Source organism: Sturnira hondurensis, unplaced genomic scaffold (genome assembly GCF_014824575.4).
Source record: "Sturnira hondurensis isolate 20B ecotype Veracruz unplaced genomic scaffold, ASM1482457v3 Scaffold0002840, whole genome shotgun sequence".
Classification (NCBI taxonomy): domain Eukaryota; kingdom Metazoa; phylum Chordata; class Mammalia; order Chiroptera; family Phyllostomidae; genus Sturnira; species Sturnira hondurensis.
In genome coordinates this window covers 4,279,788-4,295,621 of record NW_028075471.1, presented here as the reverse complement: position 1 = coordinate 4,295,621, position 15,834 = coordinate 4,279,788, and the positions used below count along the sequence as shown (strand labels likewise).

The window sequence follows — 15,834 nt, the reverse complement described above, 5'->3', positions numbered from 1 at the left end:
GGTATGTTCCTCCTTGGGCCCAACTTCTCTGGGACTCTTTGAGCTTCCCGTACTTCCTGTAAGTCTGTTTCCTTTGCCAGATTGGGGAAGTTTTCCTTCATTGTTTTTTGAAATAAGTTTTCAACTTTTTGCTGCTGTTTTGCTCCTTCTGGCACCCCTATAATTCGGATATTGGAATGTTTCAGGTTGTCCCAGAGAATTCCCAGGCTCTTTTTGTTTTTTTTATTCTTGTTTCTTCGTTCTGATCCAGTTGGATGTTTATTTCTTCCTTATGTTCCAGATCGTTGCTTGGAATACTGGTTTCCTTCTTGTCACTGTTGGTTCTCCGAATATTTTGCTTTATTTCATTTGTTCTTTCATTTTTCGACGAAACTCAATCAGATCTGTCAGCATTTTAATTACCAGGGCTTTAAATTCTCCATCAGATAGGTTGGCAATCTCCTCATCACTTTGTTCTCTTTCTGAGGTTTTGCTGTGTTCTTTCATTTGGGTCATATTTCTTTGTCTTGGTGCAGCTGATAGGTTGTAAGGGGGCGGGGCCTTAGGTATTCACCCTGGCAAGGCAACCCTCTTTGCTGCATTGCCTGTCCGGGAGGTGCCATATAGGGAACAATGCAGCTTGCCTGCTTTCCTCTAGCACACTTTCCAACAGATTCTTCGTTGCACTGGAAGTGTCTCTCACCCAGGCAACCCTAGCCTTAGCCCATAGTCAGCTCTGAGTCTTGGCTTTCCCCTTAAGTCAGTCCCTTCCTTGCAGCTCTGCACAGCTGGCAGTTAACTGCCCCTTCCCCCCCACCAGCCACCTCACTGGGGCTTTTCTGAGTCGGGGGATCCATCTGCGTTGCCAGTCTGATTGTTCTGGTTGATTTTGTATTTAATTCCTTGGTTGTTGGAGTTCCATGCAGTGTGATTTTCTGGCAGTTTTGCTTATTTATTGATTTTTAGATTGGTGATTATGCTCCTTTTGGTTGTGCGAGAAAGTGAAGGGTCTCTGCCTATGCCTCCATCTTGGCCAGAACTCTGATGCAGAGAATATTTTGATGGTTGCCAAATGGGAGAGGGGCTGGGAAGATCAGGGCAAAAAAGGTGAAGAAATTAAGAAGTACAAATTGATAGTTACAGAATAGTCATGGGATGTAAAGTTCCAGACAACATAAAAGCATGACCCATGGACATGAACAGTGGTGTGGGGATTGCCTGAGGGAGTGGGGTGGGTGCTAAAGAGGGCAAAGATGGAATAGCTGTAATAGCATAGTCAATAAAATATACTTTAAATAAAAGCTTCCATAATTTTCCGAACCAAAGTCACTGCAATAAATTCAATAAAAAATAAAAAATAGTCATAAGTCTTAATTTGAAAAAGCATCACTTTTGACCTTTTCTGAAAACAACAATTTACCTAGCTAATTTCTCTTTTGCTAACAACAATAAGAGCTCGGCTTTGGAAATTTTCTGTAATAATATTCTGTTTATAGTAAATTCTTTTTTCTGAAAAATGTGTTTCTGGTGAATATGCTTTTATGTTCTTAAAGTATAGTAGTAAGTTAAAACTTTCTGCATTCTGCAACTGTAGTTTTATGTTTCCTTTAAACCATCCACTGGAAAAGCCTTTGTGTTTCAAAATCCATACTTTTTGCTGAGTTTAGCTTGTTAGTAATTGATTATGTAAGAAATGACAAACTTAAATTATAATTATTAGGAAATTAAAAAAAAACATTGTTTCTTTTTTTCCCTCCAGTCCTTGGTTTTGATCAGCAAACTACCTTATATTCATTTTTTTCACACTGTACTCAAACAGATTGCACCAGAGTATTTTGAAAAGAGCAAACCTTATTTGGAAGCAGGTAAGTTAAACATTGTGTGATTTAAGTGCCTTTATGAAGGAGTTTTAAATTTTTACTGTAAATGATCTGATAAAAATTGACCTAAAATTAGTTAAGAATTTTAGAGTGGGATAGAGATGTCTTTTCCTAGACATATCAAAGACTATCATTTATTAACTACTGAGTTGACTCACTAGTATTGAATAGGAATTCTTATGTTACTTGATAAAGAGAGGCCTCTGCTAGGTGGTGTGCTTTTGCAGCTAGTTTTAATCGTAATAAATGAACAGAAAAACTTTTTTTAAACTAATTATTTTGTTGCTTTAACAAATTTATAAACCAATTTACATCCTAAAATAGGTGTATTTCTGGTGAAGTGTAAGGTATTTGTACTATTTTTACTTTACTTTTTTACCTTTTATCTTCCATTCTTCCTGGTATGTTTTTCCTGCTCTATGGAAAGTAGAGTTTTAATTTCTAATATGCTATTTTTCATATATTTTTTAAAAAGATTTTATTTATTTATTTATTTATTTATCTTTAGAGGGGAAGGAGAGAGGGAGAGAAACATCAATGTATGGTTGCCTTTCATGCGTCCCCTGCTGGGAGTTGGCCTGCAGGGAACCGGCCTGCAACCCAGGCGTGTGCCCTGACTAGGAATCGAACTGCGATCTTCTGGTTCGCAGGCCCGTGCTCAATCCACTGAGCTACACCAGCCAGGGCTATTTTTCATATTTTAATATTTCTGTTTATACTAAGGAAGTATTTTATTATGGGTTTTTTTCAGCTTGTAATGATGTCGATCGATGGCCTGCCCCAGTGCCAGGGAAGACATTATACCTGCCTATTATGGGGGTGGTAATGAAGGTAGTATATATTTCATTTGTCTCCTTTTTAAAAGATCTCTAGGACATTCACACATGAGTTTTGCTTTTTAACTTCCTAATAACATTCAGTTTGGTATTGCTTTCACTAGGGTATGTTTTGTTTTTTTATAATGTGAAGAGTTACAAAGATACCACAATTCACCGTGCTGCACAGAACCATTAGTCAGACAACTCCAGGGGCCCCTAACCCCATCATTCTGTAGAATTTGCGTAAGGGGTTCATTCTTATATAATGCATGTGAATGTAAATGCCACCTAAAATTCTTCTATGCCATGGCCCACAGAGATGAATGGTATTGCAAAATATGTAGACTCGAGTATGAATTACTTAAAATTAAAAGAAATTAGGAAAGCCATTGGTTTTTAGTCTTAAATGGTCTTAACATGTAATATCAGACCAAACGTCCATCCTAGGGTATTGTTCTTTATTAAGTTTCTTTCTTTCATTTTTAAAAGTAAATTAGCATTTTGCTCTCGGGCTTTATATAAGTGTGATCTGAGTGCTTTTGCAATTCATTTTCATGTTGGACTTACTTTTGGCAGTGCTGTCTCTTTAGATGTGTTTATTTCTGTAGCAGGTGTGTGTTTTGTTTTTTTTTTCCCCTTAGAAATCATCAAAGCAGTACTTACAGTTCTGGGTTCAGAGTCCTCATGATTTTCTATGATATTTATCCCGTAGTTTGCAAAGCATGAGAGGGTGTGTTTGGCTGTGTATATTAATGAAGCACATATTGGAACAATAATCAAGAAGTGGTATGAAGTTGATGTCCTTTTTTATGTTTTTCAACACATTTGCTTCTCATGAATTAGTGATTTCTATGTGTATGGGAGTGTAGAGACCTTGGTTCACTTCTGCTGTGACTAAAAATAAGTATGACTTTATTTTTAAATCTGACATAAATACTTTGTTTTTATGGGCTTTTAGGCATTGCTGAGTATACCTTTTTAGCAGCAGGATAGAGCACTTCTGCTCTCTCATTGTGGCGGGACCGGCAAATTAGAGAAAGGACATTCATTCTTTTGTTGCCCAAGTTAACTTCTTTTTTCTCTTTAAGGTACGGATTCCCACATGTCATGACAAACCTGGGACAACTCAAATAGCGCAGTTGACTCAACAGGTAGTGTGGTACTGTGATAGAATAATTCAGCATGTAGAGTCTCTTTAACAGAAATTTTAAACTAGCAAATACAGTTTCTTGGGTTGGAGTATCATTGAAATATCCTAATAAAAGTTTTTAAATGAATTGATAATAAACTTCCTGATGTTTCTCAGATACTTTTCTTGTTCTTTCTCTAGTAGATACTGTCAAGAACTCAGAATTTATACTGTGATTGTGAGGACAAAGGGAAAGTAAATATTAATTTTCAACAAGATTTAATTCTAATGAAGCCTCTTAAAGAATGATCAGCAGTCTTCTGTTTTCAGGAAGCTTAGTCAAAAGGATTCTGTAGTTATGATTGCCTTTCATTTTTCCCCTAGCTACATCTGTTTATGGGTGGGGTTGAATTTTTCATTTGAAACAAGACTCCCATTGTTCTTTGAATTGAATAAAATGAAAAGCAGAAGGAAAGCTAATTTTGCCTGTTACATATATCAACTAGTATTATGTTACCATTTCATGCAGTTGTGAATTAATCCGACTATTGAGTTAATGCTTTATGGAATTTGTGTTTCCTTGACCTTCTGCTGTGTTGGGGGAGATTGGTTAAGACACACTCTTTCATGGCTTCTCTTCGAGGAAGAGAATCTTATAAGATAGAGCAATATGCTTATTGATCATGAGATAAATAGCCATATTTTAAAAATCAATTCCTGTAAATTTTAGTGACATCTCTATTTTTTCTTTTCTATACCTTAGGCAGACACACATATATCTGTTATTTTACCTACTGTTCATGAGGTAGATCTTTTCAGGTAAAGAGTAAAAAATTTTAATTGTCTTTTCTCATTTGCTTTGTGATGTTAATTTCTTTAGAAAATGAATGTTCTTATATGAAATCTGGAAAAAACTCAAAGAAAATAATCATTATGTTTCACATGTTATAAATCAGTGGTTTGTCCATGACTGCATGTTAGGAAAATTTGGATATGAATTGGGATATATTACATGTTAGAAACATTGTTTTGGGTTGATGTGAGACTGGTATTGTAATGATGTAAAAAAAGTGCACTTACTTTTTTTGGAGATGCATTTTAAAGTATTTTGAGGTGAAATATCATGAAGTTAGTGTTTTAAAGTACTTCAGTAAGAAAAAATAATTGAAGTAAAAATGGCAAAATATTGTCAACAGCAGATAATAGGCATAAAGGGGTTCTTACACTATTATCTTTATTTTTCTGTATGTTTGAAACTTCTCAAAATGCAAAATAAGAAAAAAAACAGAGATGATCTAGCAGTTAAAAAAGAAAGAAAGAAGGAAAAAGTACTGATGTTTATGCCTTACACAGAGCGGCTAAATAAAAATCTTTGGATTGGTGCCCAAGTTCTAGCTCCTGGGCAGTTCTCACATGTAGCCCAACTTGAGAAACCACTGTTATAAACGAGCAATTACTAAATACTAATATGTGTAATCAGGAATGATGTGAAATACTTTGAATAGGTTTTTTATTTTTAACTGATTTTAGAGAAAGAAGGGTGGGGGAGAAAAAAAGAGAGAGAGAAACTTAATTTGTTCCACTTATCTGTGCATTCATTGGTTGATTCTTGTATGTGCCCTAACTGGGGATCAAACCCACAACCTAGGTATATTGGGACAACACTCTAACCAGCTAAGCTACCTGGCCCGGGACAAATGGGTTTTGGTTAGATTTATTTTATATGGTTTTATGTGTGAGTAAGAGTGTGTGACCTTCAAACTGCATGAAATACTGCTTCAAAGATTGATTAATTTTATATGCCAGATTTGTTTTATATACTGACCCTAATACAGCCCAGTAATCCCACTTTTATGTATTTACCCAATAAAAATGAAAACATATTTACACAAAGACCCACGTGCAAATGTTTATAGTGGCTTTATATACCAGCCTAACACTGGTAAATGGGTAAACAAAATGAGATATGTGCATGTGCATGGACTACTACCCAGCAGTTAAAAAGAAATGAAGTATTGATGTAGTCAGCAATATGGATGATTCTCAGAAGCATTATGTTCAGTGAAAAAAGCTAGATTTTAGAGAGCTACTTACCGAATGCTTACATTTATGCAGTGTTCTAGAAAAGGCAAAACTGGTCATAAAATTTTATACAGGATTCGTGAAAAATTTTTTTTCTTGGGACAAAAATGGTTAAAACCTTGGGTTTTCTAAAGAGACATATATGACTATGACACTACAAAGACACACAAGGCTGGAGTATCTGGAGTCATTTCACTGCCTGTAGTCTTCAGCAAGATCACAAAGTACTCAAAAATTCTTTGACCTCTTCAACCAGACTGTCATGTTTGTCTTTAAAGTCTTCATTAACATTCAGTGTTAAGATAGGCACTTCTTGTAGATAATCAAAGTTGGTTTTTAGTGTCCTATGCAGGAGCCAGCTTTCATGCTTATAGTGAAACCCCCCTACAGTGTTCTAGAAAAGGCAAAACTATAGAGACAGAAATCAGGTAAATGGTTGCCTGGGAGTGGGAGAGGGAAATAGACTACAGAAGGGATGAGAAAATTTTGGGGGGTCATAGAACTTCTGTATCTTTGGTAAGGGCGAATTTTACTCTATATAAGCTATAAATCTTAAAAAAATAAGTGTAGCATTCTTATGATGAAAATGGAAAGTGTCTCCCAAGTAAATGAAAATAACAGGAAATATGTACTAAGAGGGATTCATACTATTCATAGTTTTGATGCTTAATTCATTAAGGAATAAACTGGATAACTGGCAAAGTCAATATAGAATTTAGTTACTAGACATATTTCTTTTGAACTACTAAGTATAAAAGTCTTACTGCTTTTTTTTTACCATCAATCATCTTTGCTTTTGTAGTAATTAATTCCACCACTAACACCTTTGAAGAGTATGTGTTTTTTCTGGTGAATATGAAGTACATGTTATTTTTTTTTAAAAAGACAAGTTAGTATGTTCTTAACAATTAAAAATTGTTTAATTTTTGTTATTCAAGAGGTGAGAAAACCAAACTTTGAAGAATCATAACCTTACACAGAGATAGTACCATGCCAAGCATTTATCATAATATCTGATGATGGATTAATGCTTTATCCAAGACAACATTATTTTGTGTAGGTAGAGCTTACATTTTACCTTTGTTAGTGTAAATGAGAGTTTAAATGGTTATCAGTTATATTGAAGGTAATATTTTTGTATCAAGACTGAGCTTGAGCAAAGGACAGGCCTGGAAAGATGTTTGAAGTTGAAAGACAGATGCAGTTGAATGTAGGGGCCAGTTTCCCTCCTTTCACCAGGTCAAGACTCATTAAACTACTACTGCTTCAGGGGCCATGCCTGTGGTTTTTATCTCTCTGTTGATCACAGAAATAGTCTTCTCATTTAGTTTTTAAGTTGAGCTTGGAATTCAGGGACAGTTTTCGTCAAAAGAGACTGATACTCTCTTGCCTAGAGTCCAGGACGTTTCACTTCATGATTATTCACTGACCTACTGTCAGTTCTTTGCACAGCAAGAAGCATGTAAGTTACGTGTCCCCTTTTCCCCTCCCCCTAACTGTGGATCAAAAATATTTTTTAAAAAAGTTATGTTGTAACACTCTGGTTTCTGTTCAAATCGCACAAATCTTTCGCCTTTTTAAAAAAGTTGTGTTGTTGCTGATTAGTACTATATAGTTAGGCCTATGATGATTGCATCTGTACTGAATATGTGTATACTTCCTGTCATTAAATCCTAAACAATATGCTATAACAACTATTTACATGGAATTTATATTATATTAGGTATTATAAGTAATCAGGAGATAATTTAAAGTAAGCGAGAGCATGTGCATAGGTGACATGCAAATATTATGCTATTTAATATAATGGACTTGATCATCTATGGACTTTGGTATCTGCAGGGGTTGTGGAATCAATCCCCTGTCAATACCGAGGGACAACTGTGTACATGTATTTAAAATAGAAAAAAATAATTTTGAAATAATCACAAATTTACAGAAAACTTGCAAGTGCAGTACAGAAGACTTTTTTGCCTGAACCGTTTGATTTTAAGTTGGAAATGTGATGCCTCATCACCCCTGAATACTTAAGTGTCTATCTCCTATAAATTAGGACACAATGCAACTATCAAAATTGGAAAATTAACATTGATAGATTAATATCATCTAATACTAAGACCATGTGCAAATATCAACAGTTGTCACAATAATACTTAGTTGAGAATCATCTGTAGTATTAGTTGTCATGTCTCTCTAATCCCTCCCTTTTAGTGTGGCATGGCTCTTCAGTCTTGCTTTCATGCTTGCAACCCTGACACTCTTGTGGATTATAGGAGTTATTTGATTCAGGCTCTGCATCTTTAGAAAGAAGTAGTGTACAAGTTTGGCTTCCTTGTTACTGATTATGTTTACTTTGATCACTTGATTTAAGTGGTGGTCTCTGCCTGGGCTAGTGTGGCTCAGTTGGTTGAAGCATTGTCCTGTAAATTGAAAGGTTGCTGGTTTGATCCCGTCAGGGCACATACCTATGTTGTGGCTTCCTCCTGTTTGTAAATCCACCAGTTGCCTCCCATCATATGGGAGGCAACTGATGGATATTTCTCTCTTGCACCAGTGTTTCTCTCTCTCCCCTCTCCCACCTCTGTAATAGCAGTGAAAGAAAGTGTCCTTGGGTGGAGATAAAAAAAATAAGATTAAAGTGGTGTTCTCTAAGCTTCTTCATTGATAAGTATTGTTTTTCCTTGTAATTAATACTTGTAATTAAGTATTTTGTGGGGAGATACTTTGAAAGTATGCATATTAGTTATTTATTGCTGTATAATAGAATATCCCAATACTTAGAATCTTGAATGAACAAACATTATCTCATACAGTTTCTGAGGGTCAGGAATCTGGGAAATGCTTAGCAGGATGGTTCTAGCTCTGGATCTGTTACGTGATTGCAGTCAAGATGTCAGCCAAGGTTTAGTCAACAGGACAACTGAGCCTGGAGATCTGCTTCCCTGGACAGCTTACTTACTTAGCTGTTGGTGAATGGAGGTCACAGTTCCTTGTTGCTCTTGGCAGGAGGCCTCATTCCTAGCCACGTGTGCCTCTGCATAGGGCTGCTTGAATGTTCTCACATCAGTAGGTGACCTGAAGGAAGGCTGAAGCCACAATGACTCTTAGAACCTAGCCTTCAAAGTTGTACATTGTCACTTTACCTTATTCTGTTCATTACCTGTGAGCCACTAATTCAGCCCATACCTAAGAAGGGGAGAATTAGGCTCTATGTTCTAAAAGGAGTGTCAGTAAATTAGGAGTGTCAGTAATTTAAACTCTCATTTACACTAACAAAGAAATATTTTAAAACATCACACTATTTATGTGTATCTGTATGGACTTTCTGTTTCCTGTTTTTATTCAACTGGTTATTAAAATCCATAATTGTCATCTATTTTGATCAGATTATCCCCACTTTGACCAGTGAGAACCATTTCAACCTGGCCTCTCTTTTTCTGACATATTCTTGTCATTTTTTAAACACTTTCTTGCTTTCTGGTGTAATATATTTCAGGCTTATTTTTTAATTAAAAATTGATATATAATTCACATACTTTAATATTTACTATTTTAAATTATTTAATTCAGTGGCTTTTAATTATCACAAAGTTGTGTGACTATCACTACTGTCTAGTTCCAGGACATTTTCGTCACTTTGAAAAGTAACCCTGTACACATATTAGCACTTACTCCCCATTCTCTGTTTCCCAGCCTCTGGTAGTCACTGATCTACTTCCTGTCTCTATGGATTTGCCTATTCTGGACAATTCTTATAAATACAAACATACAACATGTAGCTTTTGGTCTCTACCTTCTTTCACTTAGTGTATTGTTTTCATGGTTTATTCATACAGAACCATGAATTATTACTTCATTCTTTTTGTGGCTGAATAATTTTCCATTGTATGGATATATATCACATTTTTTTTATTCATGAATTCATCGAAGTACATTTGGATGGTTTCTTATATTTTGGCTATAATGTATAATGCTACTATGAACTTATGTCTTTGTGTGAACATTTATTTTAAGTTCTCTTGGGTTCCAAGATTGTCTTTTATTTTCTCTTGCCCATTGCCAGTATCAGCTGTTTCTCCAAAGAGCTTTTTTTTTCCCTGGTGGAGACTTAGAAGCCAAGAGCTGGTCACTAGTTGTGCTCATTGCTATTGGATATCACTGGTTTTAGGCCATCTTAGTGACCAGAGCCAAGGAATATTATGTATGTGTGTGTGTGTGTGTAAATGCATGCATACATGTGTATTCATATTTATGTGCATCTTTACACACATATTTACGTCTATTTCCATATATATTGAGAGCAATAAATCACACTAATATCCCCCATCCCAATCCAACATGACAGGGTTCACTCTAGTTTTCTTCCTTTCCATATGTGTATTTCTTTTCTCTGAGTAACTACTGCTTGTCTTTCTTAACTTAATTATTTTATCAGTCCCATTAGTAATTAATCTCCCTTTCTGCTGCAGCCCTCTTCTGTGAAAATGCCTTTCTTACCTCTCTTGGGCTTTGAGACTCTAGACCAGCTGCCCTTTTTCATGGACACCCTCCTTATCCTGCTCAGGCTCTGATTTGTGCCACGTTGACCTCCACGTGGTTACGCTCCTACCCCAGTCAGGGTTCCATATCCCACACTAGGCCACCTCTCCATCTGGAACCCATCCTCACCCTGCTTGTACTCTGACTTCCGATGCCAGGCCAATGCTCATATGGATGCCCTCCTTATCCTACTTACCATAGTATCCTCTATGCACCTCTCTCCAGGCCATCTCTCCATGTGGACACCCTCATTTCCCTGCCCTGACACCCCATATAAATAACCTCCTCAACCTCTGAGGGCTCTGCTTCCATATCACACTGCCCCTTCAAGTCCCTCACACTTCCTGGACTCTGTCACCCGAACCACATCACCTTCATATATTTATACCTCACCACGTTTGGATTCCAGCAGCCACCCCCTCCACCTAGATGTCTACCTTATCTGAGATAAGCCCTGACTCTCCCTCTCTGGGCCAACATGTCTCTCTTTCCCTCCTGGCAGAGATTCCTACCGTGAACTGTGCTGTGCTTTAGGATTGAATTGTTTAGGAAGGAAAGAGGAAAAAGAGCTCTTTTGCCTTATCCTTGAACTATTAACTCTTTTTTTTGCACTTCCTTCACATTTGTGTCCTTTTTTTTGAATAGTTAAAATTAACTTTTTCTCATTTCCATCTCATAGATTTGTTGCATATTTTTGCACTTAAATGTCATTCTTTTCCTTTTTTTTAAAAGATGTTTTCACCTAGGTTAACTGGTTATGGTTTTTATGAGTAGATAAGTATTTTCCCCCTAAGCTACTATGAAAAATTATTACTCTATCAGGAAGAAATTACTAAATAAGTAAAAGTTACCAAATGTCTGAGGCTAATTCATATACCAGAGTTTTATCCTGATAGGCGTCCGCCTAATTCCAGGGTTGCTACAAAAATATGCAGCATTTCTTTTTTTTTAAATATATATTTTATTGATTATACCATTACAGTTGTTCTATTCTCCCCCTTCATTCCCCTCCACCCGCACACACCCTCCCCCACCATTCTCCCCCCCTTAGTTTATAATGTGTCTCAAGTTCTTTGGATTCTATATTTCCCCTACTATTCTTGCCCTCCCCCCTATCTATTTTCTACCCACTGTCTATGCTATTTTCTGTACCTTCTCCCCCCTTCTCTTCCTCCCACTGCCTTGTTGCTAACCCTCCATGTGTTCTTCATTTCTATGGTTCCACTCCTGATCTAGCTGTCCTCTTGGTTTGCTTTTGTTTTAGGTGTGGTTGTTAATAACTGTGAGTTTGCTGTCCTTTCACTGTTCATATTTTTCATCTTCTTTTTCTTATATAAGTCCCTTTAGCATTTCATATAATAAGGGCTTGGTGATGATGAACTCCTTGAACTTGACCTTATCTGAGAAGCACTTTATCTGTCCTTCCATTCTAAATGAAAGTTTTGCTGGATAAAGCAATCTTGGCTGTAGGTCTTTGGATTTCATGACTTGGAATACTTCTTTCCAGCCCCTTCTTGCCTGTAAGGTCTCTTTTGAGAAATCTGCTGACAGTCTGATGGGCACTCCTTTGTAGGTGACTGTCCTCTTATCTCTTGCTGCTTCTAGGATTCTCTCCTTCATTTTAATCTTGGCTAATGTAATTATGATGTGCCTTGGTGTGTTCCTTCTTGGGTCCACCTTCTTTGGGACTCTCTGAGCTTCCTGGACTTCTGGAAGTCTATTTCCTTTGCCAGACTGGGGAAGTTCTCCTTTATTATTTGTTCAAATAAGTTTTCCACTCGTGGCTGTTTCTTTCCCCCTACTGGTACCCCTATAATCTGGATGTTGGAACGTTTAAAGATGTCCTGGAGGTTCCTAAGCCTCTCCTCATTTTTTTTGAATTCTCATTTCTTCATTCTTTTCTGGTTAGATGTTTCATTCTTCCTTCTGGTCCATTCCATTGATTTGAGTCCCAGTTTCCCTTCCATCACTATTGGTTTCCTGTGCATCTCCCTTCATTTCAATTAGTTTAGCCTTCATATGTTCCTCTAATTTGTGACTATAATCAACCAGTTCTGTGAGCATCCTGATGACCAGTGTTTTGAACTGTGCATCTGAGAGGCTGGCAATCTCTTGGTCGCTTAGAGTTATGGGATCTGGGGCTTTGAGTTCTTCTTGAGCCATCTTTTGAACTGTCCGTGCCTGTTACGTATCAGGATCGGAGCCCTAGGTGTTCACCAGAGCAGGGCAACTCAGTTGCTGGGTTGTGACGCTGTATGTGGGGGTGGGGCCAAAGAGGAGCAATGGCGGTCATGTCTGCCGCCACAGGTGCCGCAGCTGCCACCGTCATCCGGGCCCATGTGTTTCATCCCACTGCACGTGAATGTGCCACCGCCATCAGCCCTCCACCACTGGGTTCGCCACTGGGGCCTGCGTGGTCCGTCTCACTGTGCGCGAATGTGGGACTGCGGTCAGTCTGCCCCACACCCTGACTGGTTCTGGGCTGCCTGCGTGCCTAGGTCAGGGGATCTTTCCTGCCGGACCCTGCTCTGCTGCTGGCTCCGCCCCTCTTACCATCCCAGTTGAACGGTTCGTTGTTGTCGGACTCCCGTATAATTCAGTTTTCTGTTCTTTGGCTATGTCTTTGTTCTCCAAACCTTTGTTGTATTCAAACTAGGTTGTGGGAGAAGGCACAGTGTTTCCACCTATGCCTCCATCTTGGCGGAAGTCCGGGTCGCAGCATTTCTGTATGAGGAGGATATATCTAGGAAATCATTGTGTGTTGTACTAGAAATCCCACTTGTGATATGTTTTCATTATTTTTAATATGGAAAGCATTTGATTTTAAACTAAGCATCACCGTATTTCATAGAATTTGTATACCAGGTCAAGGTACAAATAGCTGGAAAATTTATATCAGTGTAAAGTTTTTAGGATGATTATGTAAGATCTTAACAAGTTGGTTAAATAACAGATTTTTACTGTGTAAACACCTTTCAGATGCTTCTGTCCAGTTTTCCTTCATAGTCAGATGCTTTGGGAGCTGGTGCTGTTGGGGGAGCCCCTTGTGGTCATGGCACCATCACCTTCAGAGTCTTCAGAGACTGTATTGGCACTTGTTAAGTGAGTATATATATATTTGGTTCATGATGGTGATACTCGCAGCACTTTCCCATCTGTTACATGTTTGTGCATTCATTGCATTTATCCACACAACAGCCTTGTAAGAAGGTAGTGTTCATTATAGTACAGATTTATGGATGAGAAAATTAATTCAGGCTTCATGAGGGCTGGAACCATGTTCTTGTTTTTCTGCACAACAAGCACATTCATTCACTTACACCTGTGATTTTTCAACGCGTATGCTGTAAGAATTTTAAAAACATACAATACCTGACCATTTAGTTGAGGACACTGACCTCTTTTCCCTTAGATGGTTGTAATTTTTAATTAAAAATTACAACAGCCAATACAACAGTAGTCATGAGGTGTGAACGAATCTAAATTATGCCAGCGCTCTCCTCAGGAACACACCAGCACCTTTCCTCTCTCCCTCTTCTTCCCCCAGGCACATGTTACTGTTGCCTTTCCCTCTCCTTAAACTCCGGGGGCTCTCTGCTTCTGTAACTTGTTTCCTGGGCCTCTGTGGCCCAGGGGGCTCACTTCTGTTACCTCTGTAACTTTCTAAATAAACTTTCTCTTACAATTTAAAAAAAATAATTCTTTTTTGTCAGATTGGTAAAAAATATTGAGTTGGCCAAAAAGTCTGTATGGTTTTTTTCTGTAAAATAAAAGACACATTTTTCATTTTCACAAATAACTTTAATGATTTGGATATTGAGTATGTTGGCTATCTCCCACATGGTATCACATTGATTGTTCTCAGTTAATGTGTCGATTTGATCGCTGTCAACTTCAACTGGTCTACCCAACTGTGGAGCATCATCCAGAGAGAAATCTCTAGCACGAAACTTCGAAACTTCGCAAAAACACTTGTAACAAATTTGAGCAGTCACAGCACCTTCTCCATACACTACACAAATCTTTTTATGCCTTTCAGTTGCATTTTACCTTTCTTGAAATAATAAAGCATAATATGCCAGAACCATTGTGTATTTTCTTCCATCTTCAGTATTAAAATGGCTACACAAAAATTCACCAGTTTTGATGTTTGTTTTTAAATGCATGCTAATATGACAGCTGTCATGATACAGTCTAACAAAATTGTTTTGAATGAGCTTAAAGACAACTAAATACTACTAGAGCCATCTTATGGAAAAAAACAAATGAACTTTTTGGCCAACCCAGTATAAATACATTTTTTAGTGTGCTGCTGGATTTTAATTAGTTTATGTGGGCCATGAGATGAAAATGGCTGAAAATTGCTAACTTAACATGAAGTTGGTACCTGAGAAATATTAGTTGCATGAATGGTCAGTGTCTAGTGAAAGGCATAAAACTAGTCAATGAACCAAAATTTCATCCCATCTTCTGCCCCAAGTCCAGTGTTCTTTTAGTATGCCATTTCACATTGTGTATTTCCATTTGCTTTCTAGTTTTCTGAAATGAGTTTACCATTTATTGAAACAGATAAGTTTTCCTATTGGGTATGCTGTGTATATGGATATTTTATAGTTATTGAGCATGGCCTTTAATTTTGTGTCCTTTGTTTTATATATTCTTCTTGCTCCACAGCTGTATTTCTCCATTGAAGTACTTCAGTGATTTCCGACCTTATTTCACTATTCATGATAGTGAATTCAAAGAATATACTACCCGTACTCAAGCCCCGTAAGTAAACAAAGTAGCTTTTATCAAGCAGTTATAACCTTTATAACCAAATTATGTAGAATCATTTTTGGTAATAATTTAAAAATTTAAATTTTGAGGGGAGAGAATTTCAGGGGAAAAGGGGAAGGATTCACAGAAACTAGTATAAAGGACATGTGGAGAACAACTAAGGGGGGTGGAAATGGGAGGGAGGTGGGGAGCACAAGGGGGTGGGCTGGGATGAGAGTGGAAGAGGGAAAACTGTACTTGAACAATAATTAAATTTTTTTAAAAATTTAAATCTTGAACTTTTTGGCAGATTGATTTTATAGAGGAAGGTTTAAGGAACTGCTGGCTCACATTTCAAGAGTCAGTATCTTATTTTCCTTGATTTATTAGTGGGAGCTGTATTATAATCAATAGCTATCCGACTGTACTTTTAGTTCTGTCTTCCTTTAGTACTTCAGGACATCTAGTGGCATCAGTTATCTCTTCTTGCTCTGTAACTTTTTTTCTATTCTCTTCATTGAATCTGCATGTAAACATGAAAATTCTTCCTGGTCTATAAATAGGGGGAGATTATCTTACCCTTTCCCTTTTAGCTCCTGCTATATTTCTCACCTTCTTTCATAGGTAAGTGTCTAGGGTAACAAAATTA

The 15,834-nt window shown here is 37.3% G+C and overlaps 1 protein-coding gene across 4 annotated transcripts in view; it reads left to right on the top strand.

The window, feature by feature from the left end:
- DENND6A (DENN domain containing 6A) overlaps positions 1-15,834 on the top strand; it is a 65,619-nt gene that overhangs the window by 34,072 nt on the left and 15,713 nt on the right. For 2 of the 4 annotated variants that reach the window (XM_037040730.1, XM_037040733.1), the window contains 7 exons: positions 1,739-1,844; positions 2,611-2,690; positions 3,766-3,828; positions 4,011-4,061; positions 4,570-4,625; positions 13,407-13,529; positions 15,102-15,197. In XM_037040730.1, the coding sequence (XP_036896625.1) occupies positions 1,739-1,844; positions 2,611-2,690; positions 3,766-3,828; positions 4,011-4,061; positions 4,570-4,625; positions 13,407-13,529; positions 15,102-15,197 (575 nt within the window). The remainder of the gene's footprint in view (positions 1-1,738; positions 1,845-2,610; positions 2,691-3,765; positions 3,829-4,010; positions 4,062-4,569; positions 4,626-13,406; positions 13,530-15,101; positions 15,198-15,834) is intronic. The other 2 variants (XM_037040732.1, XM_037040731.1) reach the window with 2 other exon arrangements.